Source organism: Hylaeus anthracinus, unplaced genomic scaffold (assembly GCF_026225885.1).
Source record: "Hylaeus anthracinus isolate JK02 unplaced genomic scaffold, UHH_iyHylAnth1.0_haploid 11989, whole genome shotgun sequence".
NCBI classification, from domain to species: Eukaryota; Metazoa; Arthropoda; class Insecta; order Hymenoptera; family Colletidae; genus Hylaeus; species Hylaeus anthracinus.
The window spans coordinates 16,418,208-16,443,894 of NW_026534337.1; the positions used below are offsets into that span (position 1 = coordinate 16,418,208).

General features: G+C 38.9%; 3 protein-coding genes across 3 annotated transcripts; all 3 read right to left on the reverse strand.

Moving 5' to 3' along the window:
• Nucleotides 1-354: 354 nt before the first annotated feature.
• Nucleotides 355-2,351, reverse strand: LOC128887569 (chymotrypsin-1-like). Its single transcript, XM_054143603.1, has 5 exons — nucleotides 2,228-2,351; nucleotides 1,642-1,792; nucleotides 1,243-1,492; nucleotides 1,014-1,160; nucleotides 355-699 (listed from the first exon to the last, which is right to left on the reverse strand). The coding sequence occupies exons 1-5, from the start codon at nucleotides 2,277-2,279 to the stop codon at nucleotides 454-456; spliced, it is 846 nt and encodes a 281-aa protein (XP_053999578.1). The 5' UTR covers nucleotides 2,280-2,351; the 3' UTR covers nucleotides 355-453.
• A 515-nt stretch (nucleotides 2,352-2,866) lies between these two features.
• On the reverse strand, nucleotides 2,867-7,890 carry LOC128887732 (serine protease 53-like). The gene is made up of 10 exons (XM_054143934.1): nucleotides 7,839-7,890; nucleotides 7,553-7,703; nucleotides 7,066-7,306; nucleotides 6,835-6,972; nucleotides 6,342-6,513; nucleotides 4,786-4,923; nucleotides 4,055-4,205; nucleotides 3,523-3,772; nucleotides 3,240-3,386; nucleotides 2,867-3,164 (listed from the first exon to the last, which is right to left on the reverse strand). Exons 1-10 carry the CDS (start codon nucleotides 7,888-7,890, stop codon nucleotides 2,919-2,921), a joined length of 1,686 nt encoding a protein of 561 aa, XP_053999909.1. The 3' UTR covers nucleotides 2,867-2,918.
• A 1,451-nt stretch (nucleotides 7,891-9,341) lies between these two features.
• LOC128887572 (chymotrypsin-1-like) lies at nucleotides 9,342-10,899 on the reverse strand. Its single transcript, XM_054143607.1, has 5 exons — nucleotides 10,765-10,899; nucleotides 10,526-10,676; nucleotides 10,190-10,436; nucleotides 9,757-9,894; nucleotides 9,342-9,644 (listed from the first exon to the last, which is right to left on the reverse strand). Exons 1-5 carry the CDS (start codon nucleotides 10,814-10,816, stop codon nucleotides 9,459-9,461), a joined length of 774 nt encoding a protein of 257 aa, XP_053999582.1. The 5' UTR covers nucleotides 10,817-10,899; the 3' UTR covers nucleotides 9,342-9,458.
• Nucleotides 10,900-25,687: the final 14,788 nt, after the last annotated feature.

Below are 25,687 nucleotides of genomic sequence, written 5' to 3' on the forward strand. Positions count from 1 at the left end.
TACCGACAGTGGGTTCATCACTCCGCTGTCGGTAAATGACACAAATGGCGCCATCTAGCTGTACAAATAGGAACTATTCAACGACAAACTTGGGCGTTTTCCCGATAGAGGCGCTGACCAAACTCCGAAGTTAATTCGGGTTCTTCGGCGCTAGATGGCGATACTGTAAAAAACCGCGTTTTCGTAAGAAATTTGAATTATCTTGTTAAATATTATAATAATATAACTGGGTAATGTATAATAATGTAATATACAGTATTATAATAAACAGAGGGACATATAAACATATGAGACGGTTAAATTTTCGCTAATAATAATAACCAAAGTAATCAATACTTCAATTTATTTGCGTAATATTGTTACATTTACGAGTTTACTTGAAATTAATTAACATATCCAATGTTGAATCTTAAGGCACTATGGTAAATCAATAAAACGTTTGAATGAAGCCAGTTAGTAAATAAATTCTCGAGGTTCGATTTCGATGCTCTCGCTGTTATCTTGTACTTCTTCATCGAACGTGTCCACCTCGGATTGAGGCTCTTCGTCATCTTGGATGTAAGATTGTTGTTGTTTGATCCAGTTCAAGTAGGAGGATACTCTGGTGTACACATCAGGGCTTCCAACACCGCATGGGCGTCCGAAGGATACGATACCGATTTGTTGTCCGTTGGCGACGAGGGGGCCACCAGAGTCACCCTGAAATATCACAGAATACAATTATTACAAATTTAATACGAATTTCTAATAGTTTCAAAAAAATTAAGTAGTATTTTCGGTATCTTTTACGTAAAGTCACTACGAATGTTAACAACAATTAACTTGTTGAGCATTATAGAGCAGAAGTAATGTTTAGAATATTTGGAATATTTGGGATATTTGGGATATATCACTGTCGTCACAGTGAATAAGAAATATTTTATAAATTTAAATTTATCCAATAAACCATTTACACTAAATGAGTGATATTATTCTGCCAGGCACGTGTATCGTGAAAAGACAGTTTCACTTACGTTGCATGCGCCTTGTCCGACTTTGGTGAACGTGCAGATTTGAGTGCTTTGAACAGTGGCTACTCCTTTCCATGCCTGTTGGCACTTAGACAGACCCTCGACGCGCAAGTCAGCGTACTGCAATTTGTTGGGGACACTTCCTCCGGCCTGAACAAAATCAACATTCAAATTTATTAGAAACAATCAAGGTAATTAAGGTAGGTCGAAATAGTAATAATCTATCACTGACCCTCAGGGTTCCCCATCCAGACAGAACGCAGGCAGCACCATCAGCGACATTTCCGGTGGCGAGTGGGATAGCTTTAACGTTGGCTTTGAAGGCAATCGGCTTGCTGACACGAAGCAGAGCAATGTCGTTGGCGATCGAACGAGCATTGTAGCTTGGATGGGCTAGGCCACTTTCAACTGCGTAAGCATCTCCAGATTCGCTGACCAGGTTCGTTCCGGCGTGGACGGTAATGCTCTTAATGCTGGTCACTCTATAAACAAGAAAACATTCTCGATGTTGGTCTGTCGGTAATTAAAATCTATCGAGTTAAATGACTAATTATATTCCTGTTTTCATAAATCGTGGTATTCGTAGATTAAACTGTATTTTCTTGTGCTTGTTGAATTTCATAGGACTTACGCCTTCACGCAGTGGGCTGCAGTAAGGATGTAACGAGAGCTGATGATGGACCCACCACAGAAGTGGCGTCCATTTAATCTCAGAGAAACTTGGTAGGGGAATTTTCCAACGGGTGCATCACTGCCTCCAACGATCTGGGTCTCGGGGAACCCTAAATGGACAGAATTACGCTACGATTAATTCTAATCATTAGTACTTTCATTTAAGGACATTCTTTAGTGATCTTAACTTCCACCTAGACAAGTGGTTCGTAACTTAAATTCCAGTTTTTAATATCACAGATAAATACGGAATTTTAGCTCTTACCGAAGCAATCCTAACGTTGGAATTGTTTATTGGGGAAAAAAATAAAATTGTAAAATTATCTAACAATAAATGTCCCTAATGTTCCTGTATTTAGTTTGTGTTGCAATTCAAAATATACTTCATCAATAGCTTATTTTATGTTTCATCAATAACAATTTTTAAAAAATAATTGCACGTTTATATTAAGCGTTCAAACGTGTTTAACCATAGAAAGAAATGTCCAATTTAAATAGAATACGATAAAATACAGGCAACTGGTCGTATCAAGTGTTTTACTTACCGTAGGCGAAAGCCGCAAGGCTGAGCACAACAGCGAAGTTGAGCGCGTACATGATTGCACTATTCGTAGTACTGTAACTAGCAACTTGCAACGGATCTCTTTATATACATTCAAAAAGCTTGCGCTGCAACGATAAGGACGAAAAAGATATTAGATTTTTTTAAACACGAAACACTTGACAATTGATGAGATTGATTCCAAAGGCAAGGTGCAACGATTACCATTCAATATCATATTTTTCTAGAAAGTGGAAATAATTAAACTGATAACAAGTATCTTTTTGTAGTGTTTATTTTTCTGATATCGTTAGCGTTTCCAGGAGTGTAAAAAGATCATAACGTTGCAAAGTTGTTGCATTTAATTGGACATATTGTACTAAATATTATTAGTATTCGTAATGTATCCGTTAAAATATGATTTTTTGACAGCTGTGACGAAATTACAAACATTTATAATGATTATGAGTTTACTTTGATTCTATTATTTGCTTATGTGCGTTCTGTCGTGTAATATTGATGATCATAATTGGAAAAATTATGACATATGTAAATATCAACCTCGATGATACGTGTCAGTGAACTGATATGTTAGGTTTGCGAGAAGCGAGGTAGAAGAAACGATAAAAGACAATAATTTACGAGAAATATGTGTATTTATTAATGAATTATTGGAGAGGTAGAGTTTAAACAAGTTAGTACAGAGCAAATTCAGGTTGTTGTTCTTCTGCGATCATCACACTGTCGGGTTGCGATGGTTCTTCGACCATGTCCACGTCAGATTCCTCGTCGTCCTGAATGAGAGATTGTTGTCCTCTGATCCAGTTCAAGTAGGAGGATACTTTGGTGTACACATCAGGGCTTCCAAGACCGCATGGACGTCCGAAGGATACGATACCGATTTGTTTGCCGTTGGCAACGAGAGGGCCACCAGAGTCACCCTGAAACGTGGTAGAATACAGTTATTACAAAGTCAACATGGATTTCAAATTGTTTAAAAAAAATGAGTTACTTACGTTGCATGCACCCTGTCCGACTCTTGTGAGCGTGCAGACTTGAGTGTTTTGAACACTGGCAACACCTCTCCATGCTTTTTGGCATTTAGACAGAGGCTCGACGCGCAAGTTAGCGTACTGCAATTTGTTGGGGACAGATCCACCGGCCTGAAAATAACATCGATATCCAATTAGATTTTCGTTAAACACGCCCACTACATACATCCTACTTTATAATGTTTCGATTGGAGTCATAGCGTATCGTCGATATTTCAAAGGTAACGATGATCTACATATTACTGACCTTCAGTGTTCCCCATCCAGATAGAACGCAGGATGATCCATCAGCGACGTTGCGGGAGGCCAGTCCGATAGATTTAACTTTAGCGTTGAAGGCAATATTCTTGTTGACGCGGATCACAGCAACATCGTTAGAAATCGTTTCCTCGTTGTAGTTGGGATGGGCTACGCCACTTTCGACGTTGTAAACAGCTCCGGATTGGCTCAAAAGGTTTATTCCAACGTGGACGGTAGCGTGTCGGATGTTTGGCACTCTGCGATCAAAAATACGTTCCCGATTTAAATGATGGTAATTAAAATTGATGTAACAGGACAGGTAACTGTACCGTAGGCAAGTATTTGTTCATATTATAAACGTTTCGACCCGTTTTTGGCATCGTTAGGATACTAAAGTGACATTTACAGATGTAGACGCAAGAAGATTCAGTATATATTAATATTTTATAATACTAGTGATGTAAATAAATAAAAATAGAGTTTGTACAACAAGATGAATATTTACTGCAACTAGATAGACGAACAACCATGAAACTTACCCTTTCACGCAATGGGCAGCAGTGAGGATGTAGCGGCTGCTGATGATGGATCCACCACAGAAGTGGTTTCCGTTGTATTGAAGAGAGACTTGATAGGGGAATTTTCCATCAGGTGCGTCGTTGCCACCCACGATCTGACTCCCTGGGAATCCTGAATCGACAAAAAAAAAAATAAAAACGCTATAGTCACATCTGCATTTATTTAACCATGTCTATTTCAAAAAGTAGAAAGAATTTTTACGGAATAAAAATTTCCTGTTACAGGACACTACGATTTCATTCAATTTTCTACATTACACTTAAACAAGTTGGGCATTTCGGATCTTGTTAATGTTAAGTAAAAAAAAAAAAAAAAAAAGAAGTTTAAACGACTCACTAATGTCAATTGGACAAAGATGAAATTGACGAGTATTGTAATAACAATTTTAATTTTAAATAAACCAAGTAAATCGATTAAGTTCTTCTGCACAAATTTTAAATTTTATTGAAACAACGATATACATTTATATTATACATATATTTTATTGAAACAATGTATATATATATATATATACAATTTCTTTTTATATTACTGTGTACCATTAATGCATAAAATCCGCAGTTTGTTCATAAGATTGAGTATTTACGTGTACATTTTATACGTTCAAACGTTTTTTATTTCAATAAGAAATGTTCAAATTCAATAGAATATCAAAAAATACAGAAAAATGGTGTATTGAATAATTACTTACCGTAAGCGGAAACCGCAAGGCAGAGCACGATGGCAACACTAAGCGTGTACATGATGGAAAAAATCCCAATGGTGAAGTTACCAACTCCACGGTCTAATATATATACGATCCCGAAAGCGTACGATTTGACGTCGAAGAGGGGCAAACATTAAATTTGAGCGAAAAGACACTTGAAAATTCGGTACGTTTGATTGAAATCGTTAGATATAATTCTCAATTATCTATCATCAGATCCTTATTAAACGAGGAAGTAATTAATCTGATAACGAGAATCACTCGTCGCATTTTGCGTAGTTCTACAATAGATAGAACGTGTAAGAAATTTCTTTGATAATTTGCGTCGAAAGATCGAATTTCAATCAGTAATTTAATCTTTCTATTACGAACGAATCAATTCTTTAATTAAGATTTACGACCAACTGCGAGATTAGCCCGAAATAGATAGATAGATAGCGTATAAATACTTGTCGTGGCCTTTGTTTTTGTTGCATGAATAATATTTTGGTTTTTGGTTCGCATCGGGCGCCATTGACTTTCAGAAGAATTTGAATTATTTAAAGAATAGTGGACCAGAGACAGATATCGATGAGAAAACTGCGATTCCTTGATTTCATTTTATCCATATCTTAATTATTTATGTCCTGTTTATTCGCAACATTCGCGGAAAAGGATCTAAGCATTTCTGCATTGAATATTCGTACCCCTCATGGAAAAAAATTGGATAATGAACGAAACGAGCCCAATACAATGTTTATAACGTAATTAAGTACTTAATTGAAGTACCGTAATTAACAATTGCTCAGAAAACTACGAGACACGTTAAATACAGTTTTGTTTAATTAATTGTTACAGCGTGAGTCCTTTGTATAGCAACGCGATTTTCGCTGAATTTTTTATTAACGGATGATTAAAATCCTGATTATCGAGATGTTATCTCTAATATACGCAATAACTAAAAAAATTGTTTGAACGAGATACGAAATCACCATTACGCAATAGGTGCACGTATCTATAATCAATTCGCGATCAAGAGCGACGCAGATATCGCTAATATTTTGTTCGTGACGATGAGATACATGAAGAAGTAGCTTCGAACGTCGATTATCTTTTTCAGTGCCTCGATGGAACTCGATCAAAACGTGTGCTATATATACGTAATTCCAAAGTACTTTATAAAGAATCTATTTTTTGATTGCAATCTGAAAAAAATGTTGAGGAAACAGAATTTCATTTCATAAGTAAAAGGGTGATTAAATTTGTTCACAACACTTAAAGGATATGTTTCACATATTAATTGAAATAATAAGTGGCATAAACTTGTGAGACGATATAATTTAATATAACGTAATAATTTGTAAATCGATGCGTGTAGGAATAGAGAATTATTTTATTGAAAGTTTGTGTCGGAATATTTTTTTTATTCAAAAGGAATTCTTCTATACATAGAAAAATTAATAACAACAATTATAGAAGAGGTTGCGTTATAAAATTTTGTATTTGTTAAATTGTTACGAAATAATTAGAAACGTATAGTCAGAAAATTCAGGCTACGACACTTTCATGCTGCTGCTCTTCTTCGTCAAGAAGTAAAGTTTGCTGTGCCTTGATCCAGGGCAAGAATGATGTCACTCTCGTGTAGACATCAGGATATCCAATACCGCATGGTCGTCCAAAGGATACGATACCGATTTGCACACCATTGGAGACTAGAGGACCACCAGAGTCACCCTGTAATCATAAAAAAAAAAAACAATGATTATAAAATATTTATATGTTTCTGGTAGCTAAGTCGCATTTGTTCCAGTATTTATACTTTCCGAATTTCAAATTCTCTTATTCTTTTAATAATTAATAGATAAAGTAGCAACGGGACTGTTGCAGCGTTCCAGGCACCTACGTATGCCTTACTATAGTTAGTTATGAATATTTTAGAATTTTTTTATCGGGTTATTCAGTATATCGTTTGCTTTTCAAATTCGTTCAGTGAAACGTTCTCGACTTTCGCAGTAAGTGTAATCGTTAAAAAATAAAGGGAACAATTAAACTTACATGGCACGCTCCCTCTCCATACTTAGTGAATGTGCAGATTTGAGAATCGCGCAGATTCCTGTGGGTCTGTTTGCATTTTTCCTGAGTTTCAACGCGCAAGCTTATGTATTGCAAGTTGTTGGGCGGTCTTCCTCCGACCTGGCAACAAAATCGATTTAATTAGAAATAAATAAGCACAAGCCGAATTAGTATCACGAGAATTGTTTCGACCAATGTAAATCTACCACTGACCTTGAGCGTTCCCCATCCTGTCAGAGTGCAGGCTGATCCTTCAGGAACATTCTTCGAAGCCAATGTAATCGGTGCGACGTTTGCGTTGAAAGAAATGGCTTTATTTACGCGAATTACAGCCACGTCGTTAACGAGCGAGCTGTAATCAGGATGGATTGTGATCTTCTCCACTCCATAAACAGTTCCAGGGCTGTTTAAAAGGTTGGTTCCCGCGTGGACCGTTATGCTGCTGGGCGACTCTCTGTAGACAAGCGACAGTAATATTAATAATAATAATAATACTACAGCATTATTGCATCGGAATTTCTTGAGAAATGAAAGAAATAGAATAATTACAATAATAAATTAAAATATTAACTCTTAAATCATTGCATTATCTGGAATTTAAATAAAAGCTGTTAACACTGTTCAAATCATCCAATATAAAATTATTGTACCTATTAAAATACCTTTCCTACTTTTACTAATAATAATTTGTGAGTCGTACCCCGAGACGCAATGCGCCGCAGTGAGGATGTAGCGAGCATTCATAATGGATCCACCGCAGAAATGGTTTCCATTTTGCCTAAGAGAAACTTGGTAGGGATATTTTCCAGCAGGAGCATCCGCTCCACCAACGATCTGAGTTCCAGGGAACCCTGTATTGATCAATTCACGGTACAGTTAGCTCTACTTTTTATTTAAATATTACACTTTATATCATGGATACTTCACTATGGTAACCGTATAGGAGAAATAATTATTATTTTATTTTAATTGTTATTTTTACTTACCATACGCCGTGGCTGCGATGCAGAGCACAAGAGTGATGCTCAGATTGTACATGATTGCCTAAATCCTGGGACTGCAATTGATAATGCATTCACCAACGTATATATACGCGGAGGACGGATATTGCATCGATAAGGAAATAAGAATTACTTGGTATTGATCGATGATAGGGATAAACATGGTCACAGATATTAAAAGATTAGTTGATTGAAAGATTCGCAGCTATCAGCTTTGTATCAGATTCCTTTTGTTTTGCAAAAACAAGCAAACTGTCTGAACGTTAATATAAGATTTGAGTCATATGGTATAACTGGATTGTGGATCTTTATGGAAATTCAGATTTTCACAGATATCGAAAAAGAATCGAAATCAAAATGAAAGTATGTCTTATTTTCTAGGCGGATAATGTTTATATCATCGTTGACGTTTTACAGATTTTTGCATTTGCACCTCATATCATTATTTACCGTAAATCCACGAAAATCCACAGCCCAGTTATAATTGTGTGATAAATTTTAGTAATTTGTTCGTGACGCGTAACAGGTACACAATTGTTCGCCGTTTTTTCGTTGCCTGTTATTTGATATATTATATTCGAGTAAATACTTAACCTGTTCTCACGTCTAACAACTTCATTTATTCTCAACCTTGGATAAAAATTCGTAATGAACGTAACGAGGAGAAAAGCAATATTTTATAATTTATAAAACGATAGTAATTATTTTTAAATCATAATTATCATAAAATTCTATTATGTTGTTGTTGTACAAAATAATTGAGTGCTTATTTTATAATTATAGATACTTTTGGATTTACCGTAAATTAATTAATAATGAATTATATTTCTACGTATGTACAACAAACTGTGAAAAACAAACAAAACATTTACAAAAATATGGATGAACTTTATTACCAAATAAAGAATACAAATTTTTAATTCAATTGCGAGTCTGACGGATGACAATTTACGGAACGAATTTACGAATTGATCTACCAGCCTCGTTTATTATCTGAAATTAAATCTTACCAACTCGGGTTCTATTGGTAGTTACAAGAGCGTCGATAACATCTTTTAATTTTGATAGGATTCTGATACTATTTCAATAGTCGATGGGGATTAAAATACTCGATTAATATGTGATTTAAAAGAATTCAAATGATATAGAAAATCGGATTTGTCTATTGTTCATATCAATAAATCATTTAATCATCGAACGGGAAAGATGAACGTTTCAATTGTCGTGTGTCAATCATTTCTAGTAGATAAAGACCTAAACAAAGAGAACGTCGAAGAAATTACACGCTTGATGTACAATATCTCTTGACGTGTACACTTTATGCAAGCTCTTTAAACTATTGTCCTACATGTTAATCCTAAATAATTAATCGTCCATCTACTAGATGTTAATACACTGTAAGAGACATTGACCACAAGTTTCCTTCAGTCGTCACTCCGAATGAACAATTTGTAAATACAGGGAAACACAGTCAACCTATTCAACGTCATTGTGAAAATATATTTTATTTTAGAAAAATTCTTCAGTACGTGTATTACAAAAACTTCATTGGCAAAAATATTATTAAAGCCTAATGGAACAATTAGGAACGCGTAGTCAGATGAGTCAGACTACATCGCTTTCAAGCTGTTCTTCTTCTTCGTTCATAAGCAAAGTTTGCTGTTGGTCGATCCAGGACAAGAATGACGTTACTCTTGTGTATACGTCAGGGCTTCCAATACCGCATGGACGTCCGAAGGATACGATACCGATTTGTTGGCCGTTGGCAACAAGGGGGCCACCAGAGTCACCCTGCAAAATTGGACAATAGAAAATAGAAGTTAACCCAATATTCTTCAAATGCTATCAAACGTTCTACATTTTTCCAATACATATATATTTAAAAAAGAACGCTTGAACTTACGTTGCATGCTCCCTCTCCGTATTTGGTGAGTGTGCAGATGTGAGACTCGCGCACATTCCAGTAGGTCTGTTTGCATTTTGCCTGAGTTTCAACACGCAGATTTATGTACTGCAAGTTGTTGGGCAGACTTCCTCCGGCCTGAGAAAAAATCGATTCAATTAGAATAAATAGAAAACAGTCCAAATTGGTGTCACGTTCTTGCAACATTAACATTGCACCAATCCTTTTCATTATTTTTAATCAAACTCTTTACGTGAACGTTGCACTTGTTTCTCTTTCTAATTAAACTCTCCATATTAACGATCATTCTTTCTTGCTAACCAGATCCACCGTATCAATGCTGCATTAATCTCGATAAAATAATTTTTCAACGAATAAACTAATTCGCTTATTTCGTATTACTCGTATTGCATTTCTAAAATCTATCGCTCACCTTAAGCGTTCCCCATCCTGACAAGGTGCAGGATGATTCTTCAGCGACGTCCCTAGTGGCCAGTTTGATCGGTGAAACGTTCGCATTGAAAGAGATGTCCTTATTGACGCGAATTATAGCCACGTCGTTAACGAGAAGTAAACTGCTGAATTTGGAGTGGGCAGCAATCCTTTCCGCTTTATAAACAGTTCCGCTTGAGCTCAGGAGGTTTGTGCCAGCGTGAACGGTTATGCTGCTGGGTGACTGCCTGTATACAATGGATAATAATAATAATTATTCTTTTATATATAGTTCTTAGTTGTATAGTTCTTTTTCAATTAGTATCTGAAGACGTACCCCTGGACACAGTGAGCTGCAGTGAGGATGTAGCGTTTATTCAAGATAGATCCACCGCAGAAGTGGTTTCCATTTTTCCTGAGGGAAACTTGGTACGGAAACATTCCAGCCGGTGCATCTTTGCCGCCGACGATCTGGCCTCCAGGGAAGCCTAAATTAATCGAATTCATTTATGGATTTATTTAACGTTGAATTTCCTTGAATAAATGCAATTTGTTGTTGTATTTGTTTCTACTTACCGTACGCCGCGACTACGAGACCGAGCCCAAGAAGAATGTTTAAAGCGTTCATGATTGCAGAACTCCCAACTCTGTAACTGCCAACTGCATGCACCGATTTATATATGCGTCGAGTATGGATATTTTTCCGATAAGGATAAAAAAAAGAGATTACTGGATTTTGATCGATGTTGTGAATTAACGCAGACTACAGACACCGATGGTCTCGATCTTCAAAAATCCGGCAGATACGACAGCTGAGACAATGCGATATCCGTATCGACGTGTATTGGATTACTTATGGATTAAGGAAGCAATCGGTACGAAAACCAATAGCATAACTAGCCGGCAGACGATATTTATGGATCAGCGGGACGATAGTGAATGTTCGACAGACACAAGGGCCGAAGGTTTGTGGTTGACAGGTACGTGGACACCTTCGATGAATAATTAATACACACCGTATGTTATCGGGATAAAAGTTTGTATTGTTAAATTTTTTATTTCAGATATGTGTTTAGTAACATTTAATACATTTAATCATTTTCAAGTTTAGAAATGGAATTTTCAGTGTATTTATTTCCAGTTAATTTCCGTGTATTTATTATATTGGTTTATATCGTAAACTACAAAATTTGCAGTCTATTAAATACAGAATTATAAATGAGTGCTTGTTCAAACGTTTCAAAGTTAAAATACGAATGTTTGAACAACGTTTGGACAAACGTATCGAACGAGATATCCATCGATAATATCCGTCCCATTGTAATACAACTTTGTCACATTTTCATTAGTCATTCTCGATTAGAAACTCCAATTGCCATATCATGATATGATATCTCGGACATAGGAATTTGCTTCATAATTGATTCGAATCAGTTAGGAAATCACGTTTATCGTTTACGTGATACGTATATGAATAATCAATTTGCAATCAAACGAGACGCAGTTTATCGTATCGGGAAGATCGTTTCGTTGCGAGACCATGATTATCTCGATGAGGAGTCGACATTGACGACAGATACAAAAAATTCAACGTTTGAAATCAATTCTATGGTGTAACTTAAAATGTATCATTAAGTTAGACGAATTTTTTTTTTTTTTTTAAGTAATGATCCAAGTCTGAAACGTGATCATTTGTTAATCTTCAATGAGACGACACTTACTTTTTATTTCGCTTAAATCTTAGAAAATAATTTGCAAACATCAAAGTATCGATTCTTATGCCGTGAAACTGATGATTCAGACTTCGTGGGGGAGTCGTAGCTAGGAAACTGAATTACCATATGCAGGATCGTAAATTGGAAACCAGTCGTTTTGAATCAATACAATATTTTAAAGAGACGAAGCGTGGCAGGAGTTCAAGATTCGTTTTAAACTCTGTTTTTACGTAAATAATTTTCGTTCCAGTCTGATGAATTGATTTTCGATTTAATAACGAGGAAAAGCACGAATCGTATAATTCTCTACCCATCTGGCAGATGCCACCACGTGGATGGATGCGCGTTTCCATTGGATCTCTTTGAACAATCCTAATAATAACTTGTAAGTATGTAGTTAATAATAAGCGACTAGACAATAAGTAGATATTATACTTACGCATTTAACTTGGTAGATAAACCTGCGAGGAGACTAAAGTGCCTCAATAAGAAAAAAAAAAAAAAAGAGACATCATTGGATTTCTGTAATGCTTATAAAACTCAATCACATAGAACTAATTAAATAGTAAAGGTAGATCTCTAGCCAAATATGTAATTTCTACCGAACTAAAAATTGCGATTACATAGGCATATAAATGTTAATAAATGTTTTCAAAATTTTCCGGGTGCTCCACATGTTACGAAAAATCCTGAAAAATTCGTCTCCTTCTCAGTCGTTTCGTATCCGACCTAAAACCCCGAGATCCGCCATAATCGTCCCGACGATCGAAAAACACGCGAGCGTTTCCGTGTTTCGCGGGCGTTACCTCCCATCGGAAAACGCGGTTGTCCTCCTCTCCTTTATCGTTAAAAAAAAGGATGCCAAAGGACGCCCGCGAGCGTCACGCAGAAGAACCCGCCGCGAAGATTGCCGCCTCGAAACCGCTCGATGTCTCTCCACCCCCGCGTTGAAATTCCGCGTAAAAAAGAAACGAACCGCGGGTGTTTCTTCGACTTCCACCACGGTGTCCACCGAGAGGCCTCCTCCTCCCATGTTTTCAGCCTTATACTTACAAGCAACAATTTTACAGGGTCGGGCTGCCGGTAATCGGTCTCGAAAAATTGGTCGAGCATCCTCTGGGTCTGCGGTGGCGTCGAGAGATCGATGGGAATCCGCTTTGAGTCGTGGGTGCGACGACCCGAAAACTCCTTGGAACGTCGTTACACACCACGGGCAGAAAACGGAGTGCTCTCGAGTGGGCGATGGTTATTTTTATGCCTCGTAATTATACATTTTTCTGCTCGGTGCCTCGGACTTTTAAGGGTTACATTTAGAACGGACCCGAATCGGGAGGCAGGGGGGGCTGCGTTTTCGCGCGTGTTTCTCCCACGATCCTGCGCGAACGACCGTCTTGCAGTGAGAAAACCGCGCGAGGGATCGGCGTCCTCTTCCAGCGACGAATGGTCCCATTTTTATTTGTTTTTTTGTTTTGTTCTTTCGTGGGAGTTCGTAAGTTGAGGGTTACTTTTTATTTACGGCGGTTCAGGCGTTTGGTTGGACCTTCATTGCGAATAATATTCGAAACGAGAGGATATCCTTGGAGCGATGTATTATTTTTGGGGGTTTTCGAATCGATTATTTAGGCGGTTATTTAAACGCGAGGTAAATGTTTTATATCGAGATCGTTCGAGTTGACTATTCTCGAAAATTGCCAGTAATCGTCGAACGACGAATACTGGAAACGCAGCGCGATGGAACGGTAATGGAGAGCCCCGAAAATCGTTCGGATCACCATCTGTCATAGCGGATCGTTAACTCGGTTATAGCGCACGCATATCAAATCGTCCACGACGTACCTTAGCACGAAATAGGCAGCGCTGTAATGCGATTTGGATATATGGAGAGTCCTGTGGGATATTACCAGCACAGAGCTTTCTCCCCTGTGATACGACAAATGATATGCATATGTAAATACGGTGACCGTGCATTACGAATCGGCCTAACGCCGAGGAATCTGATTTGCAAACCGTTTTACGAGCGCTAGTCTGTAACGTATGTATGTATACGTGTGGTGGGACTCTTTTTGGTATTTTTCTCGACTATTTAGGATCATTTTAGGGTCCATCGTAAATTAGGAATATTAATTTATAATATCGAACAAATTTGAGAGCAGCAACCACGTGGAAAAATAGAGTTCCGTCTTGGATTGATCCAGCGACGTCGAAACAACAGCTAGAGAAGTCCGAGGGAGTTTAGTTTTATCTCACGGTGTTTGGTTCTATCGGTGGTGCTCGGATGATCCCGTTAACAGGATCAAGACTCGTGGCAGACGAAGGGTTCTTGTTATTCGCAATCGCCTTCTCCTCTGATCCTTGGGGACGCGAAATCCCCCTGGATACCCCGAGAATTACCAGGAACCGTCGGGATATATTCATTTGCAGAATACACAATGAACGAAATTACTTGCCACCCGTTCTACTTATTAGTCCTTCCTCGATGAGGCAGACTGTTGACGTTAAGCATAACGTCTCCGTCAGGAACCACCATTTTTTGGATCTTGACCACTAAATGATCCAACAATACTCGATACCAACTATTGTGTCTCGATTAGAATCGGTTGCAGCTTTCGGTCGGTTTAAAGAGCTCAATCATCGTTTGTAATCCGGTTCGATAAGTATTTATCCAAAATCGTATCGAGATAGGAAGTATTAATGCAAATAGACTTCGCACTTCGTTTATCTCGAACGGGATTTTAGCATATCATGTACATTTATAATTGGATCAGTCGCAGATTTTTGAGATTGAAGTGGTTTTATTTGTATAGATTTTTGTATGGAGATTGAAAGATAATATTTCGGGCCATTACAGGTTATTATTTGTTTGCAGAATAATGTTCGTGTGTACAATTTGAAGAAAATACTTCGACTTACGAAGATGCAAAGATATATTTTATAATAACTCATTCTACTCTATCCTGCAGAAATATGTCATTATAACTATAATTTATAATAACTATATAATTATAGTAACTATAATTAATAATCTCTATTAAATTCGAAAAGAATCCAATCTTAAGGATCGATTAAGTTTATCGTTCGCCGTGTTATTAATTGTCAGAAAATAGAACGGTTTATCAAGACGAGGCTTCGATTTGCGTTAATGGAAGCATCGCGTTCACTTCAAACGTGAAACCAATCACCCTCGACTAACAACTCTTACGAAGGATCAGCCAGCACTTTGTCTGGATGGGGATCCTCTGATGTCTGTGACAGATTCTAATTACTTTAACCTAATGGTAGTTTAAATTGATTCCATTAGAATATTAAACGTCGTGTACGTGGTGATCCCAGAAACATTTCCAGGTCAAATGTGGTATCTATACAAATATATATGTAACAACAAATTGCATTTATACAAGAAAATTCAACGTTAAATAAATCTTTACAAAATTACAGAATATTACTATTTACATCCCGAAAGTCCCGAGCTAGATAACAGAAATTGACCAAGAATTCCAAGTGTTACAGAACTCGCAACTCGCAACATAGACGATGAAACGTCGATCGATATCGTCCGTAGCGATTTTCGTGACGATGCAACTTCGATCGACGAACGTAGGGGCAACACCGCGCGCGAGTATAGTTACGCGGAATACGATAATAATTACTAGCGTAGAAGCTACCCTGTGTTTACGGAGGACCTATTATTAGTGCAAACACGTATTACCGTCCGGTTGTTCTCCGTTTATGGCTGGTAAGTGATTTCAACCACGGCCAGCCGTAGAAAGTGCCGGCAAATTGAGCACTTGAAGACGCGAAGAAGACGTCAACGCCGCGAACAAGCTCTCGCGTTACAAGAATACCAGGATCGCTTTGGAGGATATTAGTTTGCTGGCCATTCGACGAACAACGGCCAATTCGTTTACGTTTATGCCTCGATTTGGACGGCAGCTCGTGTATTATAAATTATCTGGAGGATTTATCGGTTGTTCTTTTAATAGTACTCGATTTGCGAGCAAGCTGGTGCTCTCATTCAATTTACAAGAGATAAATATAATAAATGTTTTCCTTTTTTGGTCTTTCTTTTACAAATTCGTTGATTCAATGTTCTTCTTTCTTCTTGATATTTTTGGTATTACGTTAAAATATGTTTCGTTGTTTCAACCAAGAACTATCCAACAACTTGAGAATGGCACCTGTTCCTGTTCATTAAATTCAAACAACACACATTTGATGCAACTTTGAAGATGAATGTCGTCATTTATAAATTATATTCCAAACTTTAGGTAGAAGGAACAGCGATTACCATCGCGTCCATTGAAAGGAAAACCTTCAAAAAGTATCCGAAAACGGAATGCGTTACGCAACGACCCGTACCAGGTTTGATCGTCGATCAAAGGGTTACAGTTCGCACACGTCGACTCGTCCCTCGTCGATCTCGGGGGCCGACAATCGGAGATCGTGATTAATGGACTGCCCCGTGGATCGTCCGTATGCGCCCGACGAATCGGACGACCGCTTATTGTTAGCGTGAAATTTACCTGATGAATTGTTCTCACAATTATCATGATCTACGGGTTCGTGGATCCGAGAAGCACGAAAGTCTGCGGCCAGTCCGCTAATCTTTCTTCGGCGAACCCTTCACTTTGGCCCCCAAGCATCCCCTCCGTCTCCTCCTCCTACGGGAGGCAGCCATCTCGCCCACACTCGTGGCCCCGTAACGATACACTTTTTTCTGTGGCCCAGAAAGTGGCTAGCACCGGCACAGAAATCTTGGAAATTTTTACGTTCGATCGCGAAACTATAATTATCTCTCGTGGGCTATGAGGTATGCAGCGCGTAGGTACACCCGAAGAAACGCAGACCCAGGATCGCGGCATCGTCCGTTTTTCTCTCCCACGATCAAGCGTGTCTGTCGTCCACTCGGTCACGGAAGGATCCGTGGTGTGGCGAAAGCGATGAATCGATCCTTGAATTTTTCATTTTTCTTTTTCGATGGATCACTCGCGAGACACGATACGGATCTGAAGCAAAAATCTGTATTATCCGTAACATCGTCATGGTGAAAATGAAACTATTTCTTCAAAATATATTAATTCGTCCTCTGAGAAAATAGCAAAATACAACTTTGTGGTATTAAATAATTATGGATTATTCCCCTACTGTTTGATATTAAACAAACAAATTTTAAAAGGTGTTATATTAGTCAAATACGTTCAAGCCCGATTCCTTTGATACCTTGTCACCTTATCATTTTTAAATAAATCACGCTTGATGCGACGCGTGAAACGAATATACATACACTTATTAATCAATCATCGAACGATATTCATCTGTCTCTCAAAAAAGCGAACACAATTCATCCTCTTTACCCTGCCTCCATTAAATAATATAGAATCTCTAATTCTTCTAATTAATACTTCGAAAACAACACATCATATCGTATCTTAGCTGTTGCAGACCAGTTCCAGACCAACCTCCCTAGCGAAATTTTGATCCACAGTCGAAACTTAGGGGATCATCTCGGTGGAATGCACCAGAGGAGAGGAGGGGCGAGATTGCAACTAGACGGGTTTGTGGTTCCTCTGAAAACGGTTTGCGAGATTGCAGAAGAATTGTAGACGTCTACGAGACGTGATTTATGGAGGACTTTCGGACGAGGTGGAAATAACTCTGGCCGCTGTCTCGGCGTGATCACGGTCACGGTGATTTGATCTAATCATCGCTGAGCCGTTACCACGGATCTAGGAAACCGGTGACAATTATCGACGCGAGACTTAACGCATGCAGGAAACAAATTTGTTCTATGACTCGATGTACACGTGTTTTCACGTGACAGTTGCTATCGGAATTGAACGGTCAGTCGTTCGACGTGAATCAAGATAAGACAGAAATCCGGAAGCGTTGCGTTTGCTCGAGGTACTCTAAGCGTAGCCAATAAATCATTGTAAATATTTGTGTGCTTATCGATCGGCGCTAAATTTAATATTTTCCTTTTCTCGCGATTTAATCTCTTATCAATAATAGAAACAATAGTACAGTATTAATAAACCATGAATCTTGTGTTCGTGATAAAATATTTTCAAAATTAACGCGCTCCCTCCTTCCGTCGTCGTTATCATCTACGTCGAAACCGCGATCGAGCAATCAACGGAATTCGATGTCGATCCGATAACGGTGCTCGTTGGTACGCGACTCCGAGACCAGGATTGATTATTGCCTCAGCCATGGGAGCGACGGGGGCTACTTCATTTAGAGTGTCACGCGGATAGCCCAAATTAGGGCTATAATCCCTCCTCTGCCATCTGATACGGTCGTCCCCCTCGTTCCAGTCACTATTTACCGATAGTATTTTAACCCTCGATTTGTCGTCAACAGCTTTCATAGAGTCCATCGGGACACTCGCTTCTTAGTTTTTGTCCAGCGGCCGCGGGAACGACATGTGCCGATTATCGTCGGTAGACGTTCCGAGACCCGCGGCGCTCCACCGCCTCGAACCCTTTTCGCTTTAAGTATCGATAATTCGTTTCTTGCAGCGGTTACCGGCGCCTCGTATTCCGTCATAATTGGCACGTTCGCTTATCGATAGCCGCGACGTTACGCCTAATAGCTGGTAATTTCGGGCGTTTTGTCGTACGGACGTGCCACGTTCGAAACGTAAAGTTCTGTCAATGATGAACGATATTCAATAAACGGTGGTGGATTCCCGTTTTTTGATGCGAGTTCGAGTGCACCTTTGGCTGTTCACACCCTTCGAATGGGAGTGGTACGGGTTGAGAGAGATGAATTTATTTTTGTTCTTTTCTCGTAGTACTCTTGCGTTGTTTGAATTGAATGTTGCATTATGAACCCAATTAAATGCAATGGAATAAAAATTAAAGGGATATTCTAGTCTAGAGCGTCAATTTTTAGTTCTGTCTTCAGATCTTTTTGTTCGATCTATAAGGAATTTTTACCAAGGGTCTACTAAAATTCGACGAAATCCTTCGACGGGTATATTTTTAAATGTCTACGCTTCGAGAAAATGAGAGGCGAATACGCAAAAGCTTACGAAACGATCTGCACACACACGCGCAAATATTATTTTGAAAGCAACAAAACTGCCACGCCGATCAGGACTCAAAGTTCCCTGGTTCTGCAGGATTGTCCACGGTACGTCGACAGGTAGACCGGCATCACAGGTGGAATATTTAAAAAGAGTACCGAGAAACGATTCGAAACGATGAACAGAAACGGAACAAAGAGAACGTCACGTATGATATGACCCTAAGCGGGTATCGATCGCCGTTCTTTCCGCGGGAGCGAGCGCAACCAGCCAGGATATTTTGATAATTCCCTTTTTTGTGCGCGATACTCCGCAGCGTGTAATGCGGAAGAGATCAAAGGCGTCAGTAGCACCTGTCCTCTAACCCCCGTCTTGTCATCCAGCAGAATTACGCCAGGAGGCTGGGGTTCGCCAACGGATTCTCTCTTTCCCTGCCCACGCTTCTCTCTACTCTCTCTTTCGCCATCCGAACTCTCTCCCGTTCGAAACTTTTCTTTACGTTTCTCTGTATTCCTATTATCATCGTCATCCCTGTTTGTCCTTCCTCTGTCTCGACCTTTCTACGATTTTCGTTGGTTCCCTCTCCATCGTATTCGTTTGTTTTTTTTTTTTTTTTTATTATAGAGCACGGGTATTCATGCCCACACCTTCGTTAACAATATTTAACATTCGTAACATTTAAATGGTTTGCAGAGAAAGCTGGAGTATTACATAGAAGGCTGTAGCTAACGGCTGACGAATGAACCATGTTCGAAGGGGGTAGTTACGGCGTGACGGTGAAGTCATAATTCCCAATGGTCGTAGCTGTTCATATTTTAGAGTAGCCAGTAATTTCTGAGTGACTGTATTATCGTGCTGAATAAATTTATAACTTGCCAGAGCATTTCCAAGGAACGGGCAGGTTTTTCATGCTCGATAGTCGTGTGTGTTCCTGATAAATCTCTCAGAGAAACCATGCTATTAATGGCATAGGTAAGTAATATATGCGCAGTGCTACAGTTTTTTTCGTAAATCCAACGGAGCTTTTGATAAATGCGCAAAGAATAAAAATTAAAGAATAAAAATGAAAGAATAAAAATGAAAGAATAAACATCCTAACGCGGCGTCTCTACTGGCCGATGACACGTCGAATGATAATATGTTAAGCGTATCCGTTTCACGTCGAAATTGGACTGGTTCGCATTCAATTTCGCCGTGGCGAGACGTCCCGTTCCATCCACGAGACAACAGGACGTAGTCTCGCGTACGTCTTGTGTGCTAACATTTGCACAGCACATCGACAAAGACGTCGAGGACGATTCACCGTGGCACCCGATGCACCGAGGAGTTCAAATAACTTCAGCGAGCATAAGTCATCCGTAAGGCCGGAGGGCACGCGGTCGGGGCACCCTAGAATTATCGCTAAACGTTATTGCCTAGGCTCTATAGATCTTGCGTATAAAATGCTAGGTTATCCTTACCGTTTATGTGCGGTTAGAAGCGGGGGTGGACCGATGCCGGACTAGAATTTCGTTCGAGCGAAGTTGGACTCCTTTGTACGAGGTGGATGGTAACCCTGACACGCTTATGAAGTTTTACTCGCAGACTATGGAAGCAAATAAATGTGGAGCTTGAGGAATGTCAACATTAATGTAGCAAATAATGATTGATTTATAAAAGAATTCTCGACTGGAGGTTCGATCGTCCTTCGTTAGCTCGACGATCGTTGATTTCCAAATTCATAGTAAAATGGTGGATCGAGTCCCTGAAACGCGCTAGGCGATCGTGCCGTCGTTATCCACTCCGCGGTTCCCCTCCCTCGGTTTCGCGGTAAGTGACATAAAGCACGAGAACGCTTTAGCTCCTGCCGCTAGACATTAACTCGTTTTTCACCTTTTCCACGGGAAGAACGCAAAGGGACGATAGAAACTCGCAGTACGCCAGAACGGGAAAGAGAAACCAGAGAGGAAACGTATACCAAACGAAACAGGTCGCTTTGTTGTTCAGTGACGGGAGTTGGAGGGTATTATTCACTGTTGTAACAGACTTTGAGCACCGTTACGTACAAAGATCAAAGCTAGCTAAACCATCCGAACTCCGTGCCAGCTGGAGTCATGATATCTTGACGTATTTAATGTTCGTTTCACATTAAATGTTGCGTTGATATTAACCGTCTATTCGCCAGAACAACCGATGAAGGGGTATAATATACCCATTTCAGTGAAACATTCTACTCGAAATGGGGCTGCAGTGATCTACTACAAAAGCACGTTGACATTTTGAATAATCGTGTAGGTAAGTGATTAAACGGTGATATTTGAAAAAAAAAAAAATTATTTCTGGAGGACTATAACGTAGAGGATTTAAAAGTATCGAGTCGAGTCTCGTAGAAAAGGTAAATAGAGATTCGGTTATACATACGAAATTTCGAATTAACTAGTTCGATCGCTTTTAAAATATCACGTCGACGCTATTGTGTAGTGCAGCGTGCTGTAAATTAATCTATGATTACGTAATCATTTACTGTTCAGCTGTAGTGAGCAGGGAATAGTTTTAGAAACTTGCCAATTATGTATATATTTCTACATTTAATAAAATACGATTTTTTAGAATGATTGACGTTACATATATCAACCCCACGTTTGAAATTGAAATATAGTTTAATGTATTCGTATTATATTAAAATATATTAGATAGATGTATTTCTAGTCCTAAAGAATCTTAAATTATTAAACGTAGGGGCGAGCTGCCTTTTGTAGTTTTCATTGTTATATTATACGTCTGTTCGGGAGCCTGAGTATTAATCAATTACGTTCTATCGTCGTACCAATAATCTAGCCACGGTGGCGAGAGAAAAAGGGGTTTCTCATGGGACGTATGAACGCTGTAACCGAGGAAGACATTCTGAGTGATTGTGGTTGCGGCGATCTTGACATCTTCCGGAAATCCTCGCCGCTTCTCATCTACATTTGTTTAAGAAGAACAGATTTATATCACGTACCGCATTGACAGACGGTTCTGGGAGTCGACTTTTTCGATTTTACTTTCAGTATGCTGCCTTCAGAGCAACGTCTAAATCTGAATCTAGTCTATTGATCAAAATCACAACGTTATCAATCTATTTATCGCTTTATCGATATAATTAATTGTATTATCAAGTGTCGAGAAAAATCTCGACGCGATAACCGAGCCAGTTATTCTTTCGAGACGTTCTTAATCACTACTCGCTGTCCATATAAGAGAAACAAATACTTCTAGTAATCGTGGAATTAACGAAAAGTATCGAAGACCGTTTGAATATTTTCAAGGCGTTCGAGAGACGCGCTTTGATAGGCTTTTAATTCGTTGTTTCAAATTATCAAATAATGGTCTTCCATGAGGAGGATATTACGGTCGGTAGATCTGCTTTGCGGTGCACCGGACTGTATGATTACCGAAGTTCGGAGGCTATAGTGCTCGAGACGTTCCGTGCGCACGTCGCGTCGGTTTCTGTTGCTGTTCAGTCTTCGTCAAAATTACGATCATAAAGGTATCCATTGTTTCCACTATCAACGTCGACAAACTTCTGGCTCCTTCGTGTCGTGTTTCAAGTACAACTAAACATTATTTCTGATTTTATTAGATTTCATTCTCATACGTTTTCCTCAAATAAATATTTAAACTCAACTTCCCAATTCACAAACTTCCCAACCACGAATTTCCAAATTCTCTTAGAAAAGTGTCGATCGGTCCAAATGTTAAGATCGACCTTCTTAGCGTCCTTTGACTTCGACCCGTCGATGTTTTATCGCTTCGAGAATCACGGTAAGGCGTGCAGCGAAGTGATTCGCGATTTACTTAGAACGTGGAGAAGGAAAATGTAAAATCAGGATTTTCGACAGATGGCCAGAGTCTCAGACCTCGGGCCGTGAGTACGCGGATGGTAAAGGGAGAGCCAGACCTCACGATTTTACGCCCGCGGGCGGATCGCCGATGGAAAAGTTGCGCTCTGAGTGCTCCGGCTTGCTTTTTTGCTCTGAGACGTTCCTGTCGAGCTCGAAATTTTCGAAACATTTCCAACGACGGTTTGTCTACCGTGCCGGGCTCTTTCCACGTGCAGTTGTCAACACGTTCGCGCCGACTGACGTAATTTTACACCGTGACGTAACGGATAATTAATTACTCTGAAATAATTCATCAACCGTACTCTCTATGTTTTATTTTCAGTTAAACTAGCAAAACATGTAAAACTGAATAAATCTGTGGAACTATTATAATTTAACCAACTAGTGCAAAACTAACTTGATAGTGAAACATATAATTTTATTAACGCGGAACTAACTTGATGCTAAAATATAAGTTAACCACGAATGATTGCATTCGTCTCGAAAAAAATGTCTAACGCTACGCAGACGGTAACGTATGATTCCATTTGACAAAATCCCGATGATCTTGATTACTGCGAAGAAAAAGGACTTTGGTGAAAAATTAGCGTCGTAACTCACTCTCCCTATGAGACCACTCAACTTTTGTTCCCGAGGATATTTTTCTTGTTTGTACACTTTCAAAAGGGGGATAATTAGACAGCCGATTTCTGGCGTACACGCTGCATAATTAATTGTTTCAACGGGATTCAAGAAGCGTTTAAATACAGTTGCATGTAACAAATTATAGTCTTCTCCTTAATAATCCGGATAACAATCACAAATAACACATAATACGCTATGAATAATGAAACCTTACCGATATATTTTTGTTTACTTTCTTTACTATTAAGATTTTTATATTATCGTAACTCCGATCAAATTCAAATTCTCATTCACCAAATAACGGATCAATTTATTTGTTATTCGTTACTCGAAATTTTGAAAAAGAAAAAAAATTGAATACGCAGGCGACGACGGATAGAGCAGCTCGACGATGCGAAATAATTGAAACGCGGCGCCGATAACGTTATCAGTTTTCTCCCCGTGGCCGCGATCCGGCCACAAATTTTCGTTGAATTAATCCAGTAAAAAAAAAAAAAAAAAGAAAAAAAAAAAAGAAAAGGGTCGTCAATTACCGGGGGAAAGTTTTACAGATCCACCCCACTGGAATACAAAAGACGGCACTCGGCTCCGCTCTCCGCGGCGTATTTATCTGAAATTAAAAGAAAAGCATTTTCCTTACGGTCCCGCAGTTTAAAACTTCTTTTCAAGCCCCTTACGCTCTTTTCCCGAGCACTCCGCGTGGAAATAAAAAGTCCACGGACCCGCCCGAGAAAGATACCGCTGGTTATCCAAGCTTTCAAAGAAGCATTTCGCGATTCAAACGACGGGGAGTAATGTTTTTATACTCTAATTGCGGGGAATCGGACCTACAGCTAGCACGTTGCAGAACAGAATTTATGAATCGGGACACGGGGGGATGAGAAGTCTCGAAAAACTCGATAATCCATACGGGACGTATGATTTTTGTTTGGGGGGAAAAAAAAACGTGAAATGTGGAGTAAAAGTTGAACGCAAGAGTAACAGGTGTTATAGTGAAAAAATCGTGAGTTATGCTGCTTGATAAAATAAATGAACTTGAATTAGACTTTCTTCGATTTAATTACAGCGGGTAACTTCAATTTTTAATTTTGCAGTTTATTAATCACAATCTACACGCATAACGATCACAGAGGTCAGTTTCGTTTCCTTTCAGTATACGAATTGAACGCGATCGTATATCATTATATTTAGAGGTGTCTTGGTTATTATAAAGTATGGTAAAATATGAGGGGTCGTAGAAGACTGTGATTCGGTTCAAATCACGACGAAAATTGACGGGATTCTGATTCGTGGAGCATGTGGCGAGCCGAACCGTTCATTTCAATTGCAATTGACTATGAGCGTTGTATCGGCATTATTCTGCGCATAGCCCCGGGCCGTATAGAAAACTAAATTCATGGTTTTAGGCGAGAATCGAATAAGAAGTGAGAAGAGCTACGAACGTTATCGGTTATTCATTGTTTGACGTTGTATGTGCTGTTATCTAAATACAGAACTCAAGTTTCATATCTATTTCTTACAGAGTGATAAAATTCTTTTTCCTTTCTATATTTTCTATCAATTCCTTACTGTTTCACTATTTCGATCAACTTCTTACTGTTCTGTTCATTCAGTGAAACTGCGTTTAATTAAAATTCTGGAGTAACTGTGTCTACAGAACTTTTCTCACATGGATCTTAAAATATCCATTGGGTACGAGCAGTTTTTTTAAAAAAATGGCTAATGTGAAATTAAGACACTAGTAATAATTAAAAGGAAGATTCTTTTATTCAACGCTCTAGTTTAAACAGAAATATTTATTTGCCGTTTCGTTACATTAAAGCATCGACATAGTAATGAATCACACGGAATGCTGCAAAATTTGTTTTTGCAATTATATATTCTCCCTTAAAGTCACCGAGGGAAGTTTAAAATTTCCATGGTTTATCTTTATAAACAAATAGCGAGTTTACCTTAGACAGTCACAGAATTGATTTCAACGCCTATTAAAAAGAGCTAAATAATATTTACGAATTCATTGATTAACGAAACACCTCGCGCCACGAGTAGCTCGCGATACTCCAATGATCTTGATACTTTTAGGAATACTTCCAGAACGACAATGAGTAATCGCTCGTTCTTAACTGGATATCATGCCGTTACCCCCGGTATAGCTATACAAGATGCACGTAGAACGAACGAGAGGCATAAACAATGCAAGTATCTAGCGGCGAAGGGGTTCGAGCACTTGGCACGTAGGGCTCCCTGCAAGCCAACGTCCAATTACCAGCTGG

Coding starts and splice junctions, on each gene's coding strand:
- LOC128887569 (XM_054143603.1), bottom strand. CDS start 2,279: ATGTACGCGCTCAACTTCGCTGTTGTGCTCAGCCTTGCGGCTTTCGCC. Junction 1,793..2,227: donor CCTTGCGGCTTTCGCCTACG/GTAAGTAAAACA, acceptor CTGTCCATTTAG/GGTTCCCCGAGACCCAGATC. Junction 1,161..1,242: donor CTGGATGGGGAACCCTGAGG/GTCAGTGATAGA, acceptor GATTTTGTTCAG/GCCGGAGGAAGTGTCCCCAA.
- LOC128887732 (XM_054143934.1), bottom strand. CDS start 7,890: ATGTACAATCTGAGCATCACTCTTGTGCTCTGCATCGCAGCCACGGCG. Junction 7,307..7,552: donor GCGGCGCATTGCGTCTCGGG/GTACGACTCACA, acceptor GCTTGTCTACAG/AGAGTCGCCCAGCAGCATAA. Junction 4,924..6,341: donor AGAAGAGCAGCAGCATGAAA/GTGTCGTAGCCT, acceptor AATGTTTGCCCC/TCTTCGACGTCAAATCGTAC.
- LOC128887572 (XM_054143607.1), bottom strand. CDS start 10,816: ATGAACGCTTTAAACATTCTTCTTGGGCTCGGTCTCGTAGTCGCGGCG. Junction 10,677..10,764: donor TCTCGTAGTCGCGGCGTACG/GTAAGTAGAAAC, acceptor CGATTAATTTAG/GCTTCCCTGGAGGCCAGATC. Junction 9,895..10,189: donor CAGGATGGGGAACGCTTAAG/GTGAGCGATAGA, acceptor ATTTTTTCTCAG/GCCGGAGGAAGTCTGCCCAA.